Source organism: Cricetulus griseus, chromosome 2 (assembly GCF_003668045.3).
Source record: "Cricetulus griseus strain 17A/GY chromosome 2, alternate assembly CriGri-PICRH-1.0, whole genome shotgun sequence".
NCBI classification, from domain to species: Eukaryota; Metazoa; Chordata; class Mammalia; order Rodentia; family Cricetidae; genus Cricetulus; species Cricetulus griseus.
Genome location: NC_048595.1, coordinates 205,490,319 through 205,516,049, shown reverse-complemented (window position 1 = coordinate 205,516,049; position 25,731 = coordinate 205,490,319). Strand labels below are relative to the sequence as shown.

Here is a 25,731-nt window from a genome sequence, read left to right as displayed (position 1 = left end):
AATATTAAGCTAAGATAATCTTTGCATTATTTTTAAAAATGTTACTTCAATGTTTGATGTGTATGTAAATCCCTATGCATATATTGAGGTCAGAAGACAGCATTTGGAAGTTGATTCTTTCCAGTGGGTTCCATGGATCAAACTCAGGTTGTTAGATTTCCACAGCAAGTGCCTTTACCCACCAAGCCTTCTAGCTGGCCCATGATAAGTTTTTCTTAACTCCTTCATTTTATGAGCTATTGAGAATGTCACTATTAAGTTAACTTTAGTTTTTCTCACAGGTTCTAGTTATTTTTCTAAATGTCATTAAAACTTTCATCTCTGCAAATTAAAGATTTATTTACTTTTATTTGTATGAGTGTTTTGTCTGCATGTATGTTAAGTACATTGTGTGTGTTTCCCTGATGCCTGTGGAGACCAGAAGAGGCACTAGATTCCCTGGAACTGGAGTTCTGGACTGTTGTAAGCCACTAAATGTGTCCCTGGGAACAACCTCAACCTCAGGGCCTCTGCAAGAGCAGCCAGTGCTCATAACTGCTGACCCATGTCTCCAGGCTCAAATTTTAACTTCTTAGTTTTGCATCTTAAATTTTATCTTACATAAATTATTTTTAGTTATATATTATTTTAATGCATATGAGTGCTTTGCCTACATGTATGACTGTGTGCATGGTTGCCTTTGTACTACATGAGTGCCTGGTGCCCAAGGAGGTCAGAAAAAGGTGCTGAATCCACTGGAGCTGAATTTACAGACAGTTGTGAGCCACCATGCCAGAACTGGGGATCAAACACAGTTCCTGTGGAAGAGCAGCCAGTGCTCTGAACTGTTCAGCCATCTCTCCAGTAGGTTGTAAATTCCCAAAGAGCCTTTTCCTCAGAAATTTTTAAATTTATAATTTTTTATTTATTTATTTATTTTCCAGAGACAGGGTTTCTCTGTGTAGCTTTGGAGCCTATCCTGGCACTCGCTCTGGAGACCAGGCTGAGTTTGAACTCACAGAGGTCCGCCTGCCTCTGCCTCCCGAGTGCTGGGATTAAAGCCAACGCCTGGCTAAAATGTTTTTATTCTTTGAGAATTTAATACGGTATTTCTATTTGTTTGTTCGTTGGGACAACAGTATTCATTACGTAGCCCTGGCCAGCCTCTTCTCTCTAATAGGGTGTAAATTCCTGAAGAGTTTTTCTCTCAGAAATTTTTAATTTTTAAAAATATTTTTATTTGAGAATTCAATACAGTGTTTGTTTGTTGAAACAATGTCATTATGTACTCCTGGCTGGCCTCAGCTGGCTGTTCTGCCTGCCTCTGCCTTCCAAATGCTGGTTTTAAAGGCTTTGTCACCGTGCCAGGCTTCCCTTAGAAATGTAAAGACAACAGTATCTTCATCAGCTTTCCTCACAAGAAGTCAGATGATCGTTTGAGCCTCCTGTTTTGTGTTTTGTGGTTGTTTTTTTTTTTTTTTTTTTTTTTTTTTTTTTTTTTTTTTGTGAAGGTAGCCAGGACCTTGAACATGCTAGGCCAGGCAAGTACTTTATCACTGAGCTACACCTCAGCCCATTATGTTTGCTTTTAGTGACTAAAATCTCTTTAACTCTTTTGTAACCATTCCCATTTATTAGAGCCACTTAGAGCTGTTCTTTTGTATTGATCTTTCTACTTATCTCTTCTCACACTTGTTTTTGTGCTGCCAAAGCAAGCACAACTCTCTCAAACTTGTAGTAATCCTCAGTTTTGACTGGCAAAATTGATTAGTTATCTCATCTTTCTTTTGGAGTTAGGTCCATTTTTCCTGGAGGGTAGCCCTCACTGTGGTTGATGTGTAGTGAAGAGAGTGTGGTGTAGCCTGTGGAATTGCTTTAGTTTATACTATTCTTAGATTGAATTGCTTTTTCTTTTCCCTTTCTCCCCTCTTTCCTTTCTTTCTTTTTTTAGAGACAGGATTTTTCTATGTAGCTTTGGAGCCTGCCCTGGAATTTGTTCTGTAGACCAGGCTGGTCTCAAACTCACAGAGCTCTGCCTGCCTCTGCCTCCCGAGTGCTGGTATTAAAAGTGTGCGCCATCAACGATAGGCCAAACACCTTCAATTTTAAGAAGAGCTGTATGCTTTCTATGGTTCCTGAGATCTCACTTATGGCCAACAAAAGTGGTCTTGCACCCCAGCCTTCATATTTGCCTTTTAGAAGTCCTGTTCCCACCAGGCCTCCACAGGTGCCAAGATGTCTGAAAGCATTATTCTACCTTTTAAAGTTACCCTGTTGATTTTAAAAGAATTTACTTTGGGATTTTATATGTAGAAATGTTTTGTCATGTGTATGAATGCCCTAAGGGCATGCCTGGTTCTGGAGGAGATTGGAAGGTGATAGATCCCCTGGAACTGGAGTTAGGGGTGATTATGGGTTCTAGGAATTCTACTTGGCCCTTTACAGTATCAACTAATGCTCTTGACTGCTGAGCCATTGTCCAGCCCTGTTCCCTTTTACCCAGACAGCATTTCTGTAGCCTGGGTCCTCAGATTGGAGCTCTCCTTGCTTTGGTGTTTTTTTTTGGGGGGGGGGTTGGGGGTTGAGGCAGGGTTTCTCTGTGGCTTTGGAGGCTGTTCTGGAACTAGCTCTTGTAGAACAGGCTGGTCTCGAATTTACAGAGATCCGCCTGCCTCTGCCTCCCAAGTGCTGGGATTAAAGGCTGTGACACCACTGCCCAGCTGCTTTGGTGTTTTTGAAAACTGGTACTACAAGTGTGTGCCTAAGGATTATTCCTTTACTGTGCAAGGGAATCACTGAAGGTTGTACTTAGAAATGAGAATTCTCATGGTTCATTCTCGATACTACTCAGAGAAGAGTGAGGGCAGAATGAAGCAGTCTGTTTGATAAAGGATAGTTTTTGTTTTTTTGTTTTGTGTTATTGGGAATTGAGCCTATGACCTCATCTGGTAGTCAAGTAATCTACTACTGAGCTACATTGTTTTGTTTTGTTTTGTATCACTGTATAACCCTGGAACTCAAAAAGACTTGGCTGCCTCTGCTTCCCAAGTGCTGGGGTTAAATGTGTGCCACTACACCTGGCCCACACTTTTAGCTTTTAATAAACTGTGTGTGTGTGTGTGTGTGTGTGTGTGTGTGTGTGTGTGTGTGTGTGTGTGTGTGTGTGTGTATCTATCCCCTCCTTCTGTCTTTCATCCCCTGCCCTCCCCTCCTTTCTTCCTTCCCTTTTTTTCTTGTTGTTTTCCATCTGGAGACCAGGCTGGCCTTGAACTCAGAGATCCACCTGCCCCTGCCTCCTGAGTGCTGAGACTAAAGGTGTGCACCACTACTTCCCGGATTTAATAAACATTTTCGATCTCTGGGTTTGTCATTATTTATTTGATAACAAGAAGTTCAAATCTGCAATAACAGCACACATGGGACTGAGGCAGGATTGTTCCATTGTCAGACGTAGCCTGGGCTGAGGGAGGGTGAGAAAAAAGAAGCAAAACTTTAAAAGTTCCTATGATCTTTATTTCATGCCTTTATTATAATAAGGTTTTGACTAGCTCCGGAATACTAGATGCAAAGCTAGTTTTGTTTTCTGAGGCAGGTCTCATTGTGTAGCCTTGGCTGGCCTGTGACTTACTCACTGAGTAGAGCAAGCTTACATGTGTGCCTCTGTGCGTCTCGGGAATGCTGGGGTTAAAGGCCTGTACCATTACACTCAGGTCAGAGTTTTTTTTTCTCCATCTCAGAACTTCCAGTATTTTTTCCCACTGTCGTAGAGTCTATTTCTGAAAGATTTTGTTGTATTTTGTAACCTGTCCATCAGCTGCAATTTACCAGGTACTTGCTTATGATTAGACTTGAGATTTTTTGTTGGGGGAAGAAAACAGCTGCCGTTTTGATCTCATTATCAATGGTGAATACTGTTACCCCTGGTTATGTCCCTTCTCTGTACTGCACCTTTAGATTGAAGCCATGGTACATAGTTTCCATTCAACAACCAGGGAGTTAAGTTCTTAACCTCCTTGAGAGTAGAGTAGCTATCTGAGTTATCCCATTTAACCAGTGTGGTATATAATCATCTCCCATTTGAAGTTTTCTCCCCCAGCTGTCCTGGAACTCACTTTGTAGACCAGGTTGGCCTCAAACTCAAAGAGATCCGCCTGGCTCTGTGCCTCCCGAGTGCTGGGACTCATACCTTCTTTTAACAATTGAGAATAATTGTCAAGATCCAGTTGGAATACGTGTCATCTCAGAATCCTTATTTGTGCAAAGAAAAAAGCCTTAGAGTAATAAGTTACAATGTAGGATGTTGGGCAGTAGATACCTGCTCCCAGTAGTATTTTGGGTATTTATGTGACCTTGTTCTGATGTAGATACGTTATTGTCACAGCTCTTCTTATTTTTCTTTAAGATATGGGTACCATTACAAAGAATGTTAGTTACAGTTGATGCTGCAAGTAGCCATGATTACCATGAAGTTAATGAAATACCCGACTAGGATTATGTGGTGCTTTTATGTACCTAAACTTAGGACATTAAGAAAAGTAAACAGTCATTACCTGACCAATTGAAAATGAGCCAATTGACCTTCTGTCTCACTTTTTGGGAGGAAGACTTATGTGAGTGTATCACTTAATCAGCTTTTATTCTTATTCTTGATTCTACTTTTGTGAGAATTTCAGTCCTGCCTCTGGTTTATTCTTGGCCCTGGTGACCTGTAAAAATAAATATTGTTACTGCAGCACAGATCCAGCTTTGCTTGTCTACTCCCTTATTTTTAAGAGAAATCTCTCAAAATATTACCCAGTCTGTTGTTCCTACCTCACATTAAGCTCATTAAGTACACATGTACTATGGCATTTGGCATATAGGTCTTTCTACTAATCTTGTCACTGCCAGACTTTGCCCCCCCCCATCTCTCTCTGTGTCTCTGTATCTCTCTCTCTCTCTCTCTCCTCTGTCTCCTCTCGATGTAGACAAACTTGGCCTCAAACTCACAGAAATCTGCCTGTTTCTGCTTCCTGGGTGCTTGAACTAAAGGCTCAGTGTGTGTTCCTCCTTACTCTCCATTTTGAACTCAGGCTGGCAGACATGTGCTATAGCTGAGGATGGTCTTGAACTGAAGATCATCCTGCCTTCACTTCCTGAGTTGCTGGGCTCCCACCACCAGTCCTGTAAATGTTTCTTTAGTAATGACATTTTTGTAGCGTTTCAAATAATGACTGACTATCCTGCTGTGTATGGAAATGTTTGCTAGAGGTTTTTACCTATTGAACTATACACATCCACGTACATCCATACCTCAGTAGACTGTTTTTCTAAAGCACTTCATATTGCTTTCTGCATATGTGGTGCAATATCTCTTAAATGACTTCGGTGCCTTATGACCCTGATATTAACCTGAGCAGTTGAGAGAGCAGAGCACTGAAGAGTATGAGGTTGTTACATTCTTTCCCTTTAATCTTTGATGAAGACTCTCTAAAAATCACCTTTAAACAGGTTTTAAATTTTTAAAAAGTCTGTTGGCACAAAACAGCAAAATTGTTTCTCAGTTGTAACTGAAGAATATAGAAGACTGACAAATATTCTATTTCTGCAAGACTGTCACAGTTTCCTGTTATGTTAGCCTCTTTCTGATTGCTTCCTTTGAAAATCCTCAAGGCTTTTCTCTGCTCAAGTGGAAATTGTACCCTTTGTTTATACTCTCTCCACATAATACTAGCAGCAGTCTAACATTGAAGTTTAAGTAGAACTCATGCATGTAGGGTTTTGTTGGACTCACATATATTCTATCATATGTGAAACAGAATTCACTTTGATATTAGAAGTACTCAGGTAGTTACATGATATTATTAGCTTTTAAGTTATATGCTTAATTTCACTTTCTAAGCTACTTAGTTTCTTTTAGGTCCACCTTTGGGAGTTTTCCATGTAAACATGCAGTTAGTAGAAAATTGTAGAAACTAATTCACCTGCTTATACAAGAGTGACTTTAGTAGGAAATTGGAAGGTCTATGATACATCTCCCTGCTCATTCCATTGGGTTTGAATTTGTGTATTGGTTGCACTTTTAACACCATACATTTGAAAACTGTTACAGGTTTGTTGAGTAGTTCTGCATTAGTATGTAAGTTTAGTTAAATCTTTACATCTTGTCATTTATTTTTGATTTCTTTTTGAATAAATACACATTAAAGATAATGGTTGAAGGCTCTTCCTTCTCATTGTCCAAATGTGTCTGCTTTCCTGAATTTAGGTATGTCATTGTCAGGCAACATAGTGAGCTAGCATTTCAAATTTTCCAAATGTGCTGAGAAAAACTTTGTGACCAAATCCCCCCCACACACATATTTATAATATATGTTGCAAGCATTGAAACTCTGAGGTTTGGAAGGGTGATTAAACAAACAAACTTGTCCTTTTAAAAAGTTCATCATTCCTTACTAGTCTATGTGATGATGTTGCTTGCGACATACACTGAAAACTGCCTAGAAGAGTACCCATTCTGGAATTAACCTTGAGTTCCATAGTTTGTCACTGATGTGATTTTCTAGATTTGGATGACAAGCATACAACTAGCAGTCATTCCCAGGTGATCTTGTTATTGGATATGTTAAGAATGATTTTGCAAAATGGGGAGATAAACATTGAGCAAGCCCCATACTCACTGATGAGTTCACAAGTTACTTTTGCTCCTCAAACTTCCCAGTTGTTGAATCCTCTGATCTTTGAAAGTGTCTAGCCTGAGGATCATGGCTCTGCTTACACTTAAACTGATGGACGTTTTATGTTTCCACAGCTGGCAATAAGCCTGAATTTGCTGTTAACATTTAACACATTTTCTGAGTGACAGTTCTCTAACTGTTAATATTGTACAAAATGGTACTTGAATTCATTGTTTGCCTGTTTTCTTTCTGTATTAGAAAAACTGGTGTTTTTGTAAGCCGTGTATATTCTTCTTAATATTTGTTCATATAATTACCTGATCCAGGAAAAATAAAATGGGAAAATGGACATTATTTCTGACCTTCAAATAAAACTCATTATGTATTGGTTTTCAGACTGTTTACCGAGCCTTGGGTCATATGTACCGTGTTAAGTCAAGGCTGTTTACCTGTGTGGGATGACAGGCCCCATGATCTGAATCCTCAAGGTTGTGGACAGGGCAGAAGGTCCTGGGAAAATGCACAGTCACAAAGATTATAGTAAATTTCATGGAAGCCAGGGAACCTTCTATGAAGGGAAGTATCAAGGACATCCTGTATCAAGCCATTCTGGCTTCAAGTCTTCTCACCACACTTCTGTTTTTAGGAAACTGTGGGAATTTTCCACTTGGTTTAAAAGCCTAGCCTATCAGTTCACCAGTTTAACTAAAACTTAAACATCGTGTTAGTCTTAGAACTTTTTCTTCTAAAATATTCTTTAAAGCAGCCTTTCTTTGGGAGAGGGCAAGATACCCGCTAGCCCAGATTAGCTGTGAAATCCTCATCCTCCTGAGTGCTGAGTGCCATGCAGAGGATTGAAGCCAGTGCTTTGTGCACACTAGGCAAACACTCATACCTACCAAGCAGGCAGCATCCTCAGTCCCAGAACCATCTTTTCATTAGTAAAGTTATATATGAAAGATTTGTGTGTGTGTGTGTGTGTGTGTGTGTGTGTATGTGTGTGTGTGTTCTACACTTAAACCATTTTAGATAGCTGAGTGTGGCTAGTAGCTACTGTATTGGACCATACAGGTTAATTTTTTTAAGTATTTGTGTTTAAAGGGAATTCCACACAGCCTTATAAACTATATATTTTGAAATTTTGCAACTGCACCTCCTGTCTCCCTGCATATTTTCCATGTCCAGTTGTAACCTGAATAAAATGGATAAAGTTTGTGACCTTTCTAGTCATCCTGACTCAGAACCCTTACGCCTTCCTGCTGCCTCCTCTGTAGGGCTAAATGTATCTGTCACATTCCACTTGGGGACTCTTGTTGTTCCCGTATAGGGTCACAATTTATCACTGATAGACCTTTAAAAGAAGTGTGTGTGTGGAGGCCGGAGGACAACCTGGGGCAATTGGTTCTCTGCTAGTATGTGAGATCTGAGGCTGGAACTCGGCTTGTTAGGTTGCTCATCAAGTGCCTTACCTGCTACACCATCTCATGGGCCAGGCAGGTCATTATTGTCCCGTGTTTTAACCTTTTTAAAAAGAATTTTGGATTTTGTTTTGTTTTTTGAGACAGGGTTTCTCTGTGTGGCCCTGGATCTTGCTCTGTAGACCAGGCTGTCCTCAAACTCAGAGATCTGTCATCTCCTGAATGCTGTGATTAAAGGAATGCACCACCATGCCGCCTTTAGAAATCCTTTCCAACAGTATCGAGTTGTCATTCCTAAAAACATTATTCATTACTAAATGATTTCAGACTATGTAGGAACCACCTGAGTAAACTTCACATCAAGTTAGTATTAATTCCTTTAATATTGGCAAATGCTATACATTTTTTTTTAGGATTTCTATGTTTGGGAATACAAAGAATGTTGAATGATTTCTGAAATTTTGTCTTTCAAAAATGAAATGATCATGCTGGAGGTGATGGTGCACACCTTTAATCCCAGCACCCAGGAGGTAGAGACAGGAGGATCTGGTCTATATATTGAGTTCAAGGATATCCAGGATTACATAGAGAGACCCTGTCTCCAAAAAAGAAAAAAAAATAACAATCAAGTGTAATATATTGATTTCTTTTAAATAAGTGTGAGTGTGGGATGCACATGTAGGAGCTGAAGGTCAGTGCCTGGTGTCTTCCCCTGTCGCTCTTCACCTTAGCTGTTTTAGGTAGGATCTTTCACTGATCCTGGAGACCATCATTTGGCTATGGACTGTCTATCCAGTGAGCCTCAGGAATCTGCCTGTCATTGTTGTGTGTCCCCCCACCCCCCCTGCACTAGGTAATAGACATTCCACCATGCTCAGCTTTTACATTGGTGCTAAGCATTCAAACTCAGGTTTCTATGCTTGTATTGGGAGCTATTTTACTGGCCCAGCCATTTCCCTAGCCATAATGTGAGGGATTTTTAGGGTTGAAGTTTGAGATCAATAAACCGTATGTTTGGTAATTTTTTTCCTGGTGATTATGTATGTAGATGAGTTTTAGATGTGTCTTGCCAGTTTTGAGTATGAGCTTCTTACTGAGGACTGAGGCTCATTTTCCTGGACTCACAGGCCTGCTTAGCTCCACATTGGCAAATAAAGATGTTAACTGGAGTATAAGCCATTCCCTTGACTTCTGAGTAGAGGTGAGGTCATAGTAATAGGAGCCCATGACAGGAAATTTCAAGTGTACAGAAGAGTAATGTGTAACTTTAAATTCCCACACAGTGATCCTTTGCTAAAAGATTATTACTAATTAACCCTTCCTTTAGATACCTGGGACCATACTGTACCTTGCTTTTCTGCCTATATATTTATTTGGGTGGGAAGTATGCTGTGACGTGTGTCGAGGTCTGACAGACAACAACTTGTTAGGAGTCGCTATCTCCCCCATGTGAGTCCTAGGGATCAGACTCAGGTCTTGGGTTTTGTGGCAAGTACTTTTACTCACTGATCCATCTCTCTGGCACTTCTATATTTATTTAAAGTCTGGCTTACTGCAGTATATTTGCATAAGATAGCACCCATTTTAGGTAGTTTTATGAATTTTCACAAATACATGCACAGTGTCCAATATGCAGATCATATTAGCACCAAAAGTCCATATTTCTGCTTTAGTTTTAAAAGCTGTATTATCTTGGTTTCCCTAAGTAACCAGTCATTGATTCATACATAGATGATTTCAGTCTTGTTAGTTCCGAAATGATACATGCAGTAAACATCTTTGAACTTCATGCATGACATGCTTCTGCAGGCACACAGTCAATTTCCACTAGAGATTTGTTATCCCGAAGGCTGTGTGCCAGTAAGATTTTGATAGTATGCATGGTCACATGTTTTCTCTGAGTTGTAGTAGTTTGCTGTTCCACTGTTAAAGAAGAGCCTATGCCTTTGACCAACGGGGAACAGTGCCACACATAGGTTTTGCTAATGTGGGACATAGTACCAAGAGTGTTACCTAGTAGAGTGACTTTACATCTGGAACATGGTGCCAAGTGTTACCTGATTGATTTAAAAAAAAAAAAAAAAAAAAAAAAAAAAAAGCTACCTGAGTGACAATCAATGTTGTTTCTCTCCCTCCCTTTGGAGACAGAATCTCTCTAATTGTTCTCTCATAACCTTCCTACCTCAGCCTCCCAAGTGCTGGGATGACAGGTGTGAGCCACCATACAGTTTTCTTCTTATATTAAAATCATACCAGGAAAGCTGTGCACAAACTTTACCCCATGTTATTTATTTGCAAAGCCCCCAAATCACACTCTTGACAACACAAACAGAATACCTTTAGCTTGTTTCCACTATTCCACTGTAAATTTCATTTTCTGGGTATCTGTTTATTTTGAGACAATATCTCTTTACGTAGTTTTGTCTCTCCTAGAGCTCACTATGTAGACCAAGCTGGCTCAGAACTCAGAGATCTGCGTGCCTTTGCCTCCCAAGTGTATATTTACTCTTAGAATCACCCCAAAACATTTGTAGTTTATAAATGTTGTTGTGTTTCTTTATTAGATTAGATGAACATTGCTATTGTTGTGTGTGATGTATATGTATATGAGTGTAAATTTGAATGTGCCACAGTGTGTGTGTGTGTGATCATAGGATACTTTTGGTAGTTGGTTCTTCTTTCTCTTGTGTACTAAGAATTTAACTCCGGTCATCAGGCTTACACTGTAAGCAAGCACCTTTACCTTAGGTTCATTGCTTGTTTCCATGAGTCTTTTTCTCTGTTTCTAAAATCTTTCATCTTAGTGGTAATACAATTTTTAAATTTGGGAAGCATGGCAAGTCTTACCATTCTACTTCTAAAATTTATTTTCAATTTTTGCTTGTTTTGGTTTTTCGAGACAGGGTTTCTCTGTGTAGCTTTGGAGCCTATCCTGGCACTTGCTCTGGAGACCAGGCTGGCCTCGAACTCAGAGATCCGCCTGCCTCTGCCTCCCAAGTGCTGGGATTAAAGGTGTGTGCCACCAACACCCGGCCAGTTTTTACTATTATGAACAGTGCTTTTGATACAATCTTTGTCATTCAAAAGTGGGTTTTTTCTTCTTTTATTTTCTTTTTCTTTTTGGGAGTGGAGGCTCTTTTTGAGACAGAATTATACTGGCTTTGAACTTCTGGTCTTAAGTGGTCCTGTTTCAGCCTTCCAAATAACTAGGACTTCAGGTGTGTGCTGCTATACCTGACTGTATTGTAAATTTTAAAAAATCCTCTTAAATTATTTTCTTAGGATAAATCTATGGCATTTTTTTTGCTGCTGTTTTCACATTCTCTCTCTCTCTCTCTCTCTCTCTCTCTGTCTCTCTCTCTCTCTCTGTCTCTCTCTCTCTCTCTGTCTCTCTCTCTCTGTCTCTCTCTCTCTCTCTGTCTCTCTCTCTGTCTCTCTCTCTCTCTCTGTGTGTGTGTGTGTGTGTGTGTGTGTGTGTGTGTGTAAGTCCCTTTATTTCACCTTGAGGTTTCCAGGTCATCAGGCTTGGGGGCAAAGTACCCTTAATGCTAAGCCATCTCACTTTATCATTTGAAATACTTTTTTTTTTCCCCTTTCTGGTTTTTTGAGACAGGGTTTCTTTCTCTGTAATCCCAGCTGTCCTGGAATTTATTCTGTGGACCAGGCTGGCCTCGAACTCTTGGAGATCCTACTGCTTCTGGTTCCTAAGTGCTGGGATTAAAGGTGTGTGCCACCATGACCCTTGAAGTACTTTCTGCCAAGAAATGGGAAGTTTCCTCTCTCTTGAGAAAGGAAATGGGAGTAGTTTTCACACTGCTCTCCAGCAGCACTTGGGAGCCTGAGGTACTTAGCATGGGTAACATGATGAAACACTAATAAAAGATTAAGTTTCATATCCACTTGCTTTTGTGCCAGCGTAGTTTATTTTTCTTACCATCTATGTTGCTAACACCCACACTGGGCAGCTCCCAACCACCTTTAACTCCAGCTCCAGGTCATCTGACACCTTCTTCTGACTTTGTCAGGCACCCAGATACGTGGGGCGTGCATGCACAAGGACACATGTATACCCATATGTCAAAAAACAAAACAAAAACCAAAAACCCTCACACAATACTATAAAGATTTCATACCTACTTTCCAGAGTTTATCCAGTTGTTACTGGATTTCTTTGTATCAGCCCTGGCTAACCGTGAACTGCCTCCCAAGTGCTGGGATTAAAGGCGTACACCACCACTGCCTGGTTTAGTAGACTTTTTTAAATGAATTTTTTCTTAATATTGAATATTCACAGAGTAATTTAGATGCCAAGTTATTTGCGTGTGCATAATGAGTGATCATAGGGCTAGTGACCCAAATCTAACATTAAGTTTTTCTGCAAATAATATGGTGGTAATCGTATATAGTACTTTTAGTCATTTTGTACACAAAACCAGGTTTCATGGTATGGAATTTGATGCTTGTGTACGCTGGTACATAAACAATTTCAGAAATTGGGTATTGGCGTTACAGATACTCCGTTTACACAGTGAAAAGTCTTATCTCTAAACACTGACTTGTCCTTGGAGGCAATTACTATCCTATTCTTGAAGATTTGTGTATGAGGTATGTGTGTGTTACTCCTGTTAGGGAAGTGCTGTACCACTGAGCTCCATCCACAGCTCCACGTGTGTCCTTTGTATACATGTTTTATGCATTTTTGAGCAGATGTGTGTTTGTTGTTTAGTTTTGTTTCCTGGAACTCAGTATGTAGGCTTATTTTGAACTCAAGACCCTCTGCCTCAGCCTTCCGAGTGTTGAGATTGCAGGTATGCTTGCCACCATGTGTGTGCTTTGTATTCTCTAGTGTTGTGGACATCCCATGACACACCCACTCCCCATGTTTAGTAGGCTGCACATATTTTCTTAATTTATTTTTATTTCTAAAGTTACTGCTTTATGTGTGTGTATCTCTCACCTGCATGTTTATGTATCACATTCATGCCCGGTGCTCATGAAGAACAGAAGAGTGCATTGGATCCCCTGGAACCTCCGCTGCAGATGGCTGTGAGCCGCCCACATGGTTACTGGCAATTAGACCCAGATCCTTTGCAAGGGCAGCCAGGGCTCTTAAATGTCAATTGCCTCTCTAGCCCCAATTTGTTTGTATTCTAAGTATAGTGGGGCTGGGAGATGACTCAGAGGATAAAGTTATTGCTGTGCAAGCAGGAAGACTAGAATTTGGATCTCCAAACTATATGCCGTGCACCTGAAATTCCAGCACTGTAGAGGTCAGAAACAGACAGTTCCTGGGGACTCACTTATTAGTGAGTCTAGTGTAACTGGAAGGGCTAGGATCAGTGAACGACCCTGTCTCAAAAACGAACCTGGGGTAGATGGTGACAGAGGCAGACATTGGTATCAATCTCAGTCCTCCACACCATCACACACCAAGAGCACCAGCACACAGACACACTCTAAAATGTTTTTAATTAACAACAACAACAAAAAGCAATAAAGAGAATAGGTGCCTCAAATGCAGTATCAAGGCTGAAGAATGACTCCTCTCCCCATTCCAGTTCCTGTCTGCTAGACCCTACCCTTAGATGTCTTCATGCACATAACACTGAACAAGGAAGCAAATAGTTTTGTTCTTTTCTCTATGTACCTTTAGTTTTTCTTCATTCTTCTTAACTAATTTTATTTATTTATTTGAGGCAGAGTTTCCTGTCTACATAGCCCTGGCTGGCCTGGATGGAACTCACTCTGTAGACCAGGTTAGCTGGAACTCACGGAGATCCAGCTCCCTCCCTCCTGAGTATTGGGGTGGAAGGCCTAGCTCTCCATGTTGCTTTTAAACTCACCTTGATGTGTGTGAAACCAGTCTAAAATAGCGCTTAAGAATGCGGCCTCTGGGGCTGGGGCTGAGCTGCTGCGGCATGTCTGCTTCTGCACAAAGCCCTGGATAAGCTGAGAGTGGTGGTTACATCTGTGATCCCATCACTTGGGAGATGGACGCAGGAGAACCAGCAGAGGCTCTGGGGCAGGCTTCTTGAATTTTCCAGTGATATATTCAAGGATACTCATGTTCTCTCTTGTGCCACATTATGCTATGGGATCTGTTTAAGTTTTTAGTATTAGATGATGACTCAGCACATGGTCTGTTCTTTGCTAGATGAGTACTGTACATGAGTTGTTTGTATTACTGTTTTTGTTTTAATCAACAACAGGGACTGGAGAGGTTATAGCTCAGTGGTTAAGAGGTTTTGCATAATTCCCATTTGATTGGTTAAAATCCACACATAAACATGGTTGTGCACTATATTTTTAGATAGAAATGGACCCCTAGATTTTATATTCTGTATGCATGCCAGTCTCATCAGTCAGGTTATGAGGACCACATGGTCCCATGTATCCTGCTTGTTTTTTCTCTCTGTGTATGTGGGTGGTGCTGTCATCTCTGGGGGGCACACTTGCCTGTGTGGGCACATGTGGAGGTTAGAGATTGACATTGGGCTGTCCTTTTTCAGTCATTTTTCCACCATATTTTTTCAGACATTGTCCGTCACTGAACCCGGACCTAACCCATCTGGCCTAATTAGCTGGATCTGTCATTAGCTGTGTTGGAGTTACAGTTGCCTAGTGCTGCCCTAGCTTTATGTGGGGGCTGGGCATCTGAACTCAGGGCCTCATGCTTTAGCAAGAAGCCACCACCCTAACCCTGGTGTTGTTTTGTTTGATTGTTTGTTTTTTTGAAATAGCATCTCATTATGTAGCCCTGGCTAGTCTGGGATTCTCTGTGTAGAGCAGGCTTCTGCATCTGCCTGGGATTAAAGGCTTGTGCCACTTCACTCCTTCCCCAACCCTATTTTTGAGACAGTCTCAGGCAGCACAGGCTGTCTTCTAACTTGTGCAGCTGAGGTTGGCCCTGAGCTCCTGATCCCCCTTGCGTCTACCTCCCAAGGGCTGAGATTGTAGGCATACACCACCATGCTCAGACATACCAGTCCTTTTTTTATGTTTTTTTAATTGTATTTTAAATTATTTTGTGTGTCTACCCCTGTGTATTTGTTTGGAATGGATGTACATGGTGCGTATGTGGCGGTCAGAAGACAACTTTGAGAGAATTGGTTCTACCGTGTGGACTCCAGGGATGGAGCACTTTTGACTTGGTGACAAAATGATGGATCATTACCCACTGATCTGTCTTGCTGGTCCCCACTTCTTTTTCTTAATAATATTCAAAATATAACTGCAGAGTTTCCCTTTCCTATCCTCATACCTCAGTTATAAAATATGTTCAGTGTTAGAAGATAATAGAAACAAACACACAGGGAAGGAAGGATCACCTTTCAGGTTTATGTCTGTATTTTTTAATCTTTCTCTTACACCTGGGGATGCACATAGTCATTTAAACATTCATGTTTGCCTTCTACAGTGATAGTGCACATTGATTTCAGCAACAAATTAACTTATAATAATATATGAGTCACACCATTAAATTAATTATACTCCTGAGTACTGTGCTGTATGGCAATTATTTTGGAATATATTTGAACTCTATTCAAGAGCATATCCTTTAGAGCAATCCTTTTGAACATCCTTGATGACACAGGATGACGAGATCACAGGATGTGTGCTTCCTGGTCTTGGTGCACCCCTCCCTGCCTGCCTGGAGGATGGAGAAGACTGGTCTGAGCTCAAACCCATGTGATATACATGGCATGCACATTTTGCCTTCTGAATGAATATAGATCACTTCCAATGTCTTGAGAGCATCTCTCTCTTCCTCAATTCTTTTTATCTTTGTTCCTTCCTCCTTTTCCCTTCCACTTGAAATTTCCAAGACCTGGATTTGCTTCAGGTGAAGGAGGGGGCTATTTGGAAAGTTTTCACCCTGTATTTGCCACATAAATACTCTTGACCCTGTATAGTACAGCCTTTCAAAAACCATAAACATTTCTTTGCTTTGTTCATTGTGATATTTCACATTTGTGATTTTTAGTAACTCAATTCTTCATTTTCACATCCTACTCACATATGAATGAATCAGTCAGACATTTGTTTCTCTTTTCAACTTCAGTAAACAACAGCAAAAAACTTGGAATACAGTCTTCCTACTTAGAAATCTGTAGTGTGTAAACTTGCGTTTAGGACTTCTGATTTATCTAGACTCCCGTAAAGAAGGAATACTGAAGGGAACAGTACAGGTTGACTCTTAGAATTGAAATAACCAGGAATAGCATTAAAAGCTTAAAAAGCTTACAGAGTGCATCTTCCAAGACTCCTCGGCTGACCTGCCAGTAGGTAGGTGAGCAAGATGCACATAGTTCCCAGAGAAGAAAGCTGGCTGTGAGCACGGCAGCATCAGAGGATAGCTGGCCCTGGGTTCAGCAGACCCCCAGATAGCCAAGCGCCTTTCAGGAAGTTCAAATCAACCAAACACTAAGAGCAGCTCATCTGCCAGGTTTTTCTGCTTTTGCCATTTAGAACAGAGCCCCACTTGCAGTGCATATGACCAATGAAATATTGTTCTGACTTGTTTCCCATTAGGTCACGGTGCTGATGTGAAGTGTGTAGACTGGCATCCAACTAAAGGGCTAGTTGTTTCAGGAAGTAAAGATAGCCAACAGCCAATCAAGTTCTGGGATCCCAAGACTGGCCAAAGTCTTGCAACACTGTAAGTGATAGGAAGCCCACCTTGCCCCTTGAAGAAGAGGGACCAAAGGCGGCTTGCATTACTTAACTTTTAGCTTTCTCCTGTTTTCCTTTAAAAAAAAAAAAAAAGTAGTTTGGACACAAAGGACGTTAATCTTTGGATTTTAGTTAGTTTGTTTTTCTTAGTTTGTTAGGATGTTTTGTTAATTATGATTTACCTCTAAATCTCTAGTAAAGGATGGTATTTCTGCTACAGACCTAAATTTTACTGGGTTATCCTAGGACCAGTAGGAAGATGAGGTTCCTACTGTTGTCTCCCTGTCTCCTCAGAGTACCCTGTCATCTGTAGTTTTAGCATCTGTGCCTCTTACTAGCCATGACCCAGCTTACTCCGTAGCTTACTCCATCCAAATATAAAGATTTCTCTTCATTTTTGTGCCATTTCTCTCCTCTCCTCCTCTCTTCGCGTTTTTATCTCTTTCCCCCTCCTCTTCCTTCCCTGTCCTTTTTTAAAAATCCGATGAATTTGATTGGTGTATGTAGTCCAAGTACTTCCCCCATTTCTCAATGGACCTTTCTGTCCAGCATAATCCCATTGTTCTTTTAGCTGGACATTGAGAGCTGTGTTCAGATACTAGACTTCATTTCTATCATCAACAGAGGTGGTTTTGCTTTATTTTTCATGTCCCATTCCCCCACTTCTTTTTTTGTTTTTCTTTTTGAGATAAGGTCTCTATGTAGCCTTGCCTGTTCTGGAACCTGGGTAGACTAACCTGGCCTCAAACTCACAGAGATCCGCCTGCCTCTGCTTCCCAAGTGCTGGGATTAAAGGTGTGTGCCACCATGCCTGGCATTGACAAGAGTTTGCAAATATATTTTAAATGTGATCTTATCTAGTTATAGTCACATGCTTTATTACTACCAGGCCACCCCTTTCCCCATCTTTATCCATTTGTAGTGCTTTCAACAAGAAGGACCATAAAGTGATGCTTGCTTTGTATCCTGACATGCCTTGTTTATACTCTCGGTGCTTTGTTTCTAGCCACGCCCATAAGAACACAGTGATGGAAGTGAAATTAAACCTCAATGGCAATTGGCTCCTCACAGCATCACGTGACCACCTCTGTAAGCTTTTTGATATCCGAAACCTGAAAGAAGAGCTTCAAGTGTTCCGAGGTCACAAGAAGGAAGCCACAGGTCTGTGACTGTGATGGGCTTCATTGTGGTGACCAGTCCCTGCGGCCATCTCACACTGTAATCATTTCACCTTTCTCTGTATTTTGTTTTGCAGCTGTAGCCTGGCATCCTGTTCACGAAGGACTTTTTGCCAGTGGAGGGTCTGATGGTTCTTTGTTATTCTGGCATGTTGGGTATGTACCATTTACAGTGTGGAGAAGTGATAATGTCTGTACACCCATTCCCACATAGTATGGCAGCAGAGATGTCTTGGCTCTCTTGGCTCCCTCAGCTTTAGAAATTCTGGTGGTTGGGCACTGGGGTGTTTTGAAATCTGACTCTATTGGAGCTGCCTTTAGAAGCGTCAACATATGTCCGCTGCCTATGACTTGGGCTTCTCCAAGTATAAAGACAGGGTCCTTCATGGCAGATTTGGGACAAATAGTGTACTGAGAGACTCAGATGAAAATGAAGGGCCTTGGGTTAGTGAGACGGCTCAACAGGTACAAAGCATTTGCTATGCAAGCTTGACACCCTGGTTTCTGTTCTTGGAACCCATGTCAGAAGGGGAGAACTGACTCCTAAAAGTTTACTATGACTTTCCTTGCATACTGTCATAATCCGCACACGTGTGCGTTGATGCTCTCTCTCTCTCTCTCTCTCTCTCTCTCTCTCTCTCTCTCTCTCTCTCTCACCCTTCTTCCCCCTCTCTCTTTCTCTCTCCCTCTCTCTCTCCCTCCCACCCTCCGCACATATACATGAACCACACACATCACATACACATTAATAAGGTAAGTTTAAACTTAAATTTTAAAAATCTTTTGAACTGCCCTCCAAATCATGCACTGTAAAGTTTGCAATGCTGTGATGATTATAAATGACTGCAAAGAATGTGTTTTGTGAAAAGAGTTCTCAAATACGTATCAACATGATCAAATCTTGTGTTTTTCTATTACAAATGTGTCCTAAGATACTGCCCTGCAGTTTTCAATTTTGTAAATCTGGCTTGGAGTATAAAAGACAGCACTTGTGTTTTGAATGTAGAAACAAGTCATTCTGGAAGAATAAAATAGATTCCTTAGTTGAAATAATTTATAAATTATTTTTTCCTATTGTTCTTTTATGTTTTTTGTCTACTTTGGCTGAAAAACCACTGTAACACATGGCAGTGACAAAATTCAAAATAAGAGATGTTGCTAGTTCTTTTTTTAATACTAAAGAAAACCTTTGTTTTGATATTTTAAATGTTCTTTTCTCTATGTGTTGTGTGTTTTGGGTGTTCTCTCGATAATTTTAGTTCAATAGTTTCTCTCACTGGTGCTGTTATAGGGTAGAGAAGGAAGTAGGTGGGATGGAGATGGCCCATGAAGGAATGATCTGGAGTTTGGCTTGGCATCCTCTTGGGCATATTCTTTGCTCAGGCTCAAATGACCATACCAGGTAAGTACCATACTGAAAATAGTAAGAAATGTCTGTACTCAGGGAGTAGTAGGAAATAAATACTATATGTATTTAGTTTGCATATATGTTGGTTTATATTGCTTGCTTGCCTTCCTTCCTTTCTTCCTTCCTTCCTTCCTTTCTTCCTTCCTTCCTTCCTTCCTTCCTTCCTTCCTTCCTTCCTTCCTTCTTCCTCTTTTTCTAGAGAAAGGGTTTTACTGTGTAGCTTAGGCTATCCTGGAACTCTGTGTAGATCAGGCTGGCCTCAAACTCAGAGACCTGTCTGTCTCTGCCTCCCGAGTGCTAGGGTTATAGGTGTGTGCCACTACCACCCAACCATTTCAAGTTATTTTTAGAAGTAGTTTTATAGGAAACAATATTTTTTTGGGGGGGTGGTTAGCATCAAATAAATGAGTTTCATATTCATTCTTACATGTGAATAATCTTTGTTCTTAGTTGTTCCTCTCCTCTACCCCATTTCTTCTGAATGTAGATAGATACCTAGTTTTCTCAGCACTGTTTCTTGAAGTGCCATTTTCTGGTGTCTATTTTTGATGCCATCGTTAAAAAAGTAAGTGGACATGACATGTTGATCTATTCTGTTCTATTCTACTTGTCTACATGTCTTGTTTTTTTTTTTTTTTGTTTTTTTTTTTTTTTTTTTTACCAGTACCATGCAGTTTTGTTAACTATGGGTCTGTAGTGTAATTTGAGATCAAGTATTGTAATACTTCTGGTATTATTCTTTCTGTTAAGAATAAGTTGGATATTTTTTAAATTGTTTTGTTTTTATTTTTGTTTCCATATGAGTTTTAGAACTTTTTCCCCCTTTTGAGTTCTGTGTAGAATACCATTGGAATTTTGAAGAGATTGAGTTGAACTGCAAATCATTTTTGACATAACAATATTCTTTTAATCCATGAGTATAGGAATTTCCACTGACAATGTTCTTCGGTTCTTTGGTCAGTGTTTTAAAGTTTTCGTTGTAGAGGTCTTTCATCTCTTTGGTTAGTTTTCTTCTTTTTTATAAAGGCAATGTCTCATGTATTCCAGGCTGGTCTTGAACTCACTGTGTAGTCAAGGAAGCCTTAAACTTTTGACCCTGATACCTTATCTCCCTGGTACTTGGATTATAAGTATGGGCTGTCATGTCTGAATTTTTTTTTTTTTTAACTTTTGAAACTTAAAAATTTTTTTTTTTTTGGCTCAGAGTTCTTTCTCAGGAAGTTCTGTATTGGTATATAGAAACGCTACTTTTGAAGATTGCTTTTATATCATTTTACTTTGTTTATCTAGTGTAAGGATTTTCTGGTAGGTTCTTTGGTTCTGGTAGGGATCTTTCAACTGTATGCATGGCATCAGCCAATAGGAATAATTGGGCTTCTTTTCCTGTTCTGTCACTTTTGTTTTGTTCTCTTGTCTAATGTTCTAGCTGATACTTTGAGCATTATTTGAATAAGGGAGAGAATCGGTATCCTCATCTCATCTAGATTTTAGGAAAAATATTTATTTTTTTCCATTTACTATAATGTTGGCTATAGATTTGTCATATATAGTTTTTATTGAGAAATATATCCTATTCCTACTTTCTTCAGGGCTTTTATCATGAAGTGATATTGAACTTTGTCAGAGGTTTTTTCCACATCTATTGATGATCATATGACTTCTGTCTTTAATTCTATGTATTGTATTGCATTTGTTGATTTGCATATATTGAATCAGTCATATTCCTGGGATGAAGCCACTTTGGATATTGTTCTAGTTTGCTTTTCTGTTGCTGTGACAAATACCATGGTTTAAAGCAACTTGGAGAAGAAAGGATTTATTTCATCTGACAGCTCCTGGGTCACACACTGTTACTAAGAAAGTCGAGCAGAGCCATGGAGCACACTGCTCCCTTTCTTGTTCTCAGGTTCATGTTCGGCTTCCTTTATGATACAACCTAGGCCATCTGCCTGAGGATGGTACTGCCTGCAGTGGGCACTACCCTCCTACATCAATAATAATCAGGAAAATGCCCCCACAGACACGTTTGCAGGCAGTCTGATGGAGGCAGTTCTTCATTTGAGGTTGTTCTGTCCAGGTGTGTCTAGCTTTGTGTCATGGACAATTGAATCTATCTATGATGGATATGTATTCACTTAATGTGTTCTTTAATTTGCAGTGGAGTTTATTTTCAGGGCTTGAAATATTTCATCCCATGCTTTCCTGGATTTCAGGGTTGCTACTGAGAGAATTTCACTGAGATAGTGTATTAGTTATTTACTTTTCTGTTGCTGTGGCAAAACTCCATGACCAAAGGCAACTTAAGTCCGGCTTATAGTTCCAGAGGGCTAGGAGTACATTAAAGCAGGACAGAGGCATGGCAGCAAGTGGCAGGCATGATGGCAGGAGCCGGAAGCCGAAAGGTTACACCCTCACCTGCATGCATGAAACAGAGAAGGGGAACTAAGTAGGGCAAGGCTACATATATAATCTCCAGTGACATACTTCTGGCAACTGTGCCACCTACACCTCTCCAAACAGTGCTGCCAGCTGTGAACCAAGTGTTCAAGTACCAGAGCCTATGGGGCTGAACCTGGTTCAAACCCCTGCAGGTCGTATAGAAATTGGGGTTGGCCAAGTGTTTGGAGTGACCTCTTTTAAATGTATAATGTTAGTATTTGTGTAGTAATTAGAATCAGATGATTTTCTTCCATCACAATAAGTAAATAAAAGGAAATAGCATCAGTCAGTATTTCTTCCTAATTGGGTTGTAGCTGGCTCTGCAGGTGGAGAGAGAAATGCTGGTCTCAGTAATTCATAGGGTCAGATCCCTGGTGATGAGTTTCTGTGGTGGAGCACTCCCAGCACTCAGGAGGCAAAGGCAGCTGATCACTGTGAGTTTGAGGCCAAGCCAACCAGGGCTACACAGGGAGGCCTTGATAAAACAGTAAAACCACAAGTTTCTTTCTGTGTTTGACTCAGTGTTGTGTAGGAGCTTCCCAGTCTGAGACATCCCTCGTTTTGCTCACCTCCTGCCAGTTCCCCCTCCTCTCTCTGCTGCATGGAGATTACACTTTTCACAGTGGGATCTCTGTGTTTGAGGTTGTAGGGAGAAGGGACAGTGTACCCATGTTTGTATTTACACTTGTGGTGGGGTGTTTTCTTCCCAAAGAGATAGGAGTTGCTTTTTCAACAATGTTCAACTGTCTGGGAACATTTGTTAATCTATTGGCTACATTGTGCCAGGTTGAGGACTGGTCTCATGTTCCCATGTTGTTGCTGAACTAGGCCGTGGCTGAGGTGTTGCCTTACATGTATTTTTGAGCTCAGTGAGAATTGCAGCTTTAAGTTCCCACACTACACTTTTGTTAAAGTCTCTACAGCCAGTGTTGTCCCTTTGGAGTGTCTCTCCCTAATGTAACCATCCCCTCCCTGGTCACACTCTGCAGTCCACTCAGTGTCTGCTCCTCTAATGGCATGCCCAGGAAGGGTTAGTATATTCCTGGCAATTACTGCTGACCCAGGCAGTATGGCCCAGTGCTAGTTGGCAGCTGTTGCTGGTATTTTCTCTCGGAGGATTTTGTAGATCTCACCAGAGCTTATTTATTTTCTCTTTACTTCCTACCCCTTCTTTTCCACGCTTTCAGCCATTTTATCATTCTCTTTGTGTTTCTGATATTTTTGTTTTCTTTCTCTGATTCTGGTCTCTACTGCCACTTGCCATGTAGCTAAAAATGACTTTGAGCTTCTGTTCCTGCCATCTGCCTCCAGAGTGCCAGGATTACAAGGGAGTCCCATTATACACTGCCTGAGTCCATTATTTCTTGTCCAACTCTTTTCCTTCACTGAGTTATAGCTTCTAATCTGCCATTTTTGTAGTGATTGGCATAAGGGTTTTATAATAAAGAGATGGTACGTTAAATGTTAACTTTGGTTTTATTTTGTATTCTGATTTAAAACACTCTTTCCACAATTAAAATGTTTCAAAGAATGATACTTTAAAAACTTGATTTGAGCTATTGTGCCCAGGGAAAACATTGAAACCATGTTCCCCTTTTTCCCACTTGAATGAGTATTTGTATTAAATAAATTTGTATTAAATAAAAATACTTTTATTTCATCAGCAAATTCTGGACTCGAAACAGGCCAGGTGATAAAATGCGAGATCGATATAATCTGAACCTTTTACCTGGCATGTCTGAAGATGGAGTAGAGTATGGTAAGATCTGCATATTTGTCCTTCGAAGACTCGTGATATTCCATTATAACTGCTAAGTATTGAAGGCTCGTACAAAACTAATTTGGGGTTAGGGATGTAACTAAGTGATCTAGTATTTACCTAGCATGCTTGATGCTCTGTTCTCAATCTTCACACCAAATAAACCAACCAACAAACCAAATAATTTAGTTTTTTGTTTGAACTCAGAGATCTGCCTGTTTCTGCCTCCCAAGTGTTGGGATTAAAGGCTTGTGTCAGCTCACCCAGCCTTTAATTTTATAATTTACTGAGTTATAACTCACCAGGAATATCACCTGTTTCTTTAGTTTGTTTGCTTTTTTTTTGTTTTGTTTGGAGACATGGTCTGATTCTGTATTCCTGGCTGACTTAACTTGCTATTGCTATATAGTATGTGCTGATTTTGAACTCCTAGAGATCTGTCTGCCCCTGTCTTCTTAATGCAGTGATTAAGCCATGTGCTACTATACCCAATGATATTATGTATTTTTATAAAGCATCCTTTGTAGAGAACACTATGAAACTCTGTTGATGATGGGTGTATTATTTGTAGATGACCTGGAACCTAATAGCCTGGCAGTGATTCCAGGGATGGGAATCCCAGAACAACTGAAGTTAGCTATGGAGCAAGAACAGATGGGTAAGGGCAGTTATGTTTATCCATTTAATTTTTATAAGTTTTTGTAGACCCCTGTCTTATTTTCATGGCAAATTAATTTGTCAATAAATGGTGTTAAAATGCTCACATGGCCATGTTGAGAATTGTGAATAAAAATAATTCAAAATATGTAATGTTTAAAAATTATTCTTCCAACAATTTGTTCATCTATTTAAGTTGCTACATTGTTTTATTTAAGGGACTAACTAGTTCTTTCTATGGTTTCAGGAAAAGATGAATCAAATGAAATTGAAATGACAATTCCAGGCTTGGATTGGGGAATGGAGGAAGTAATGCAAAAGGATCAGAAAAAAGTTCCTCAGAAGAAAGTCCCTTATGCAAAGCCCATTCCCGCTCAGTTCCAGCAGGTGAGCCACCAACAGTGACCTTGTGCTGAGGGATTTAACTGATGCTCAGAAATAGGTCCCCTTGGATGATCTTATCCAGCCCTTTTGGTGCCTTCTCTCCGTATTCTTGTTTTTAAACATATTTGTCATTTGCTGCTCTAAAGTTAAATACTTAGCTTGACATTTATCTTCTCTATGCCTTCTTTTATTATTGCCTCATTTTTATCATTTGCACTGTCAAAGGGAGGAGAAAGAATCAGTAGGCAGAGTATGTAGTCTGTCTCCTGTATTGTCAGTCTTCTACTTCATTAATATAAATACTCATTCAAGTGGCTAGCAAGATTTGCATTCTTTTTGTATTTTGTATTTTGTGTGCATTGGTGTTTCTTCTGCATGTATGTCTGTATGGGAGTGTTAGAAGCCCTGGAACTGGAGTTATAGACAGTTGTGAGCTGCCATGTGGGTGCTGAGAATTGAACCTGGGTCCCTGGAAGAACAGTCAATGCCCTTAACTGCTGCATCTCTCCAGCCTCAAAGCTTTATATTCTTGGTAACTGCAGTATCTGGCAGTATTTCAGTCAGCTTCCTGTCAGTGTGACACACATCTCATGGTAACAGCTGAAATTGAGGAGGAAGTTCCAGAGGGTTCATGGTTCTGTGGCATGAGAGAGCAGCATGATGGGTGCATGTGGTAGAATGAAGCTTCATGGTTCCCAAGCAGAGAGAGAGAAAGGGGCCTGGATCCCCTTCAAGGACGTACCCGCAATGACCAACTCATTCCGTCAAGTCCCTATCTCCCCAAAGTGTCATTACCTGGGCACCAAACCTTCACCTTACGAACTTTGGAATACCAAACTGTAACTTGTAGCTGTCATAATTTTAGTAATTTCTAATTACTTTTTTAAAATCTTTTTTATTTTTCTTATTTTTGAGACAGGGTAGTTTTGGAGGCTATCCTGGAACTAGTTTTTTTGGACCAGGCTGGCCTCAAACTCACAGAGATCTGCCTGCCTCTGCCTCCTGAGTGCTGGGATTAAAGGCGTGTGCCGCCACCACCAATTATTAATTCAATTCCAGTTACTAATGCACCTGCCCCACTCTATTCTTATGTCACAGAGAATTGGCTTTAGAAGTGAAAACATTTCAGGCTTGTATATTGATGGTATTAGAGGTTTTTTTTTTTTTTTTCCAATCTATT

At 40.3% G+C, this 25,731-nt stretch overlaps 1 protein-coding gene across 1 annotated transcript in view; it reads left to right on the top strand.

Annotated features, from left to right (window-relative positions):
• Nucleotides 1-25,731, top strand: part of Wdr33 (WD repeat domain 33) — a 95,753-nt gene that overhangs the window by 54,472 nt on the left and 15,550 nt on the right. Inside the window, exons 8-14 of the mRNA XM_027400657.2 lie at nucleotides 16,586-16,712; nucleotides 17,733-17,887; nucleotides 17,982-18,060; nucleotides 19,196-19,306; nucleotides 23,416-23,510; nucleotides 24,082-24,168; nucleotides 24,415-24,554. Coding sequence (XP_027256458.1) covers nucleotides 16,586-16,712; nucleotides 17,733-17,887; nucleotides 17,982-18,060; nucleotides 19,196-19,306; nucleotides 23,416-23,510; nucleotides 24,082-24,168; nucleotides 24,415-24,554 — 794 coding nt within the window. The remainder of the gene's footprint in view (nucleotides 1-16,585; nucleotides 16,713-17,732; nucleotides 17,888-17,981; nucleotides 18,061-19,195; nucleotides 19,307-23,415; nucleotides 23,511-24,081; nucleotides 24,169-24,414; nucleotides 24,555-25,731) is intronic.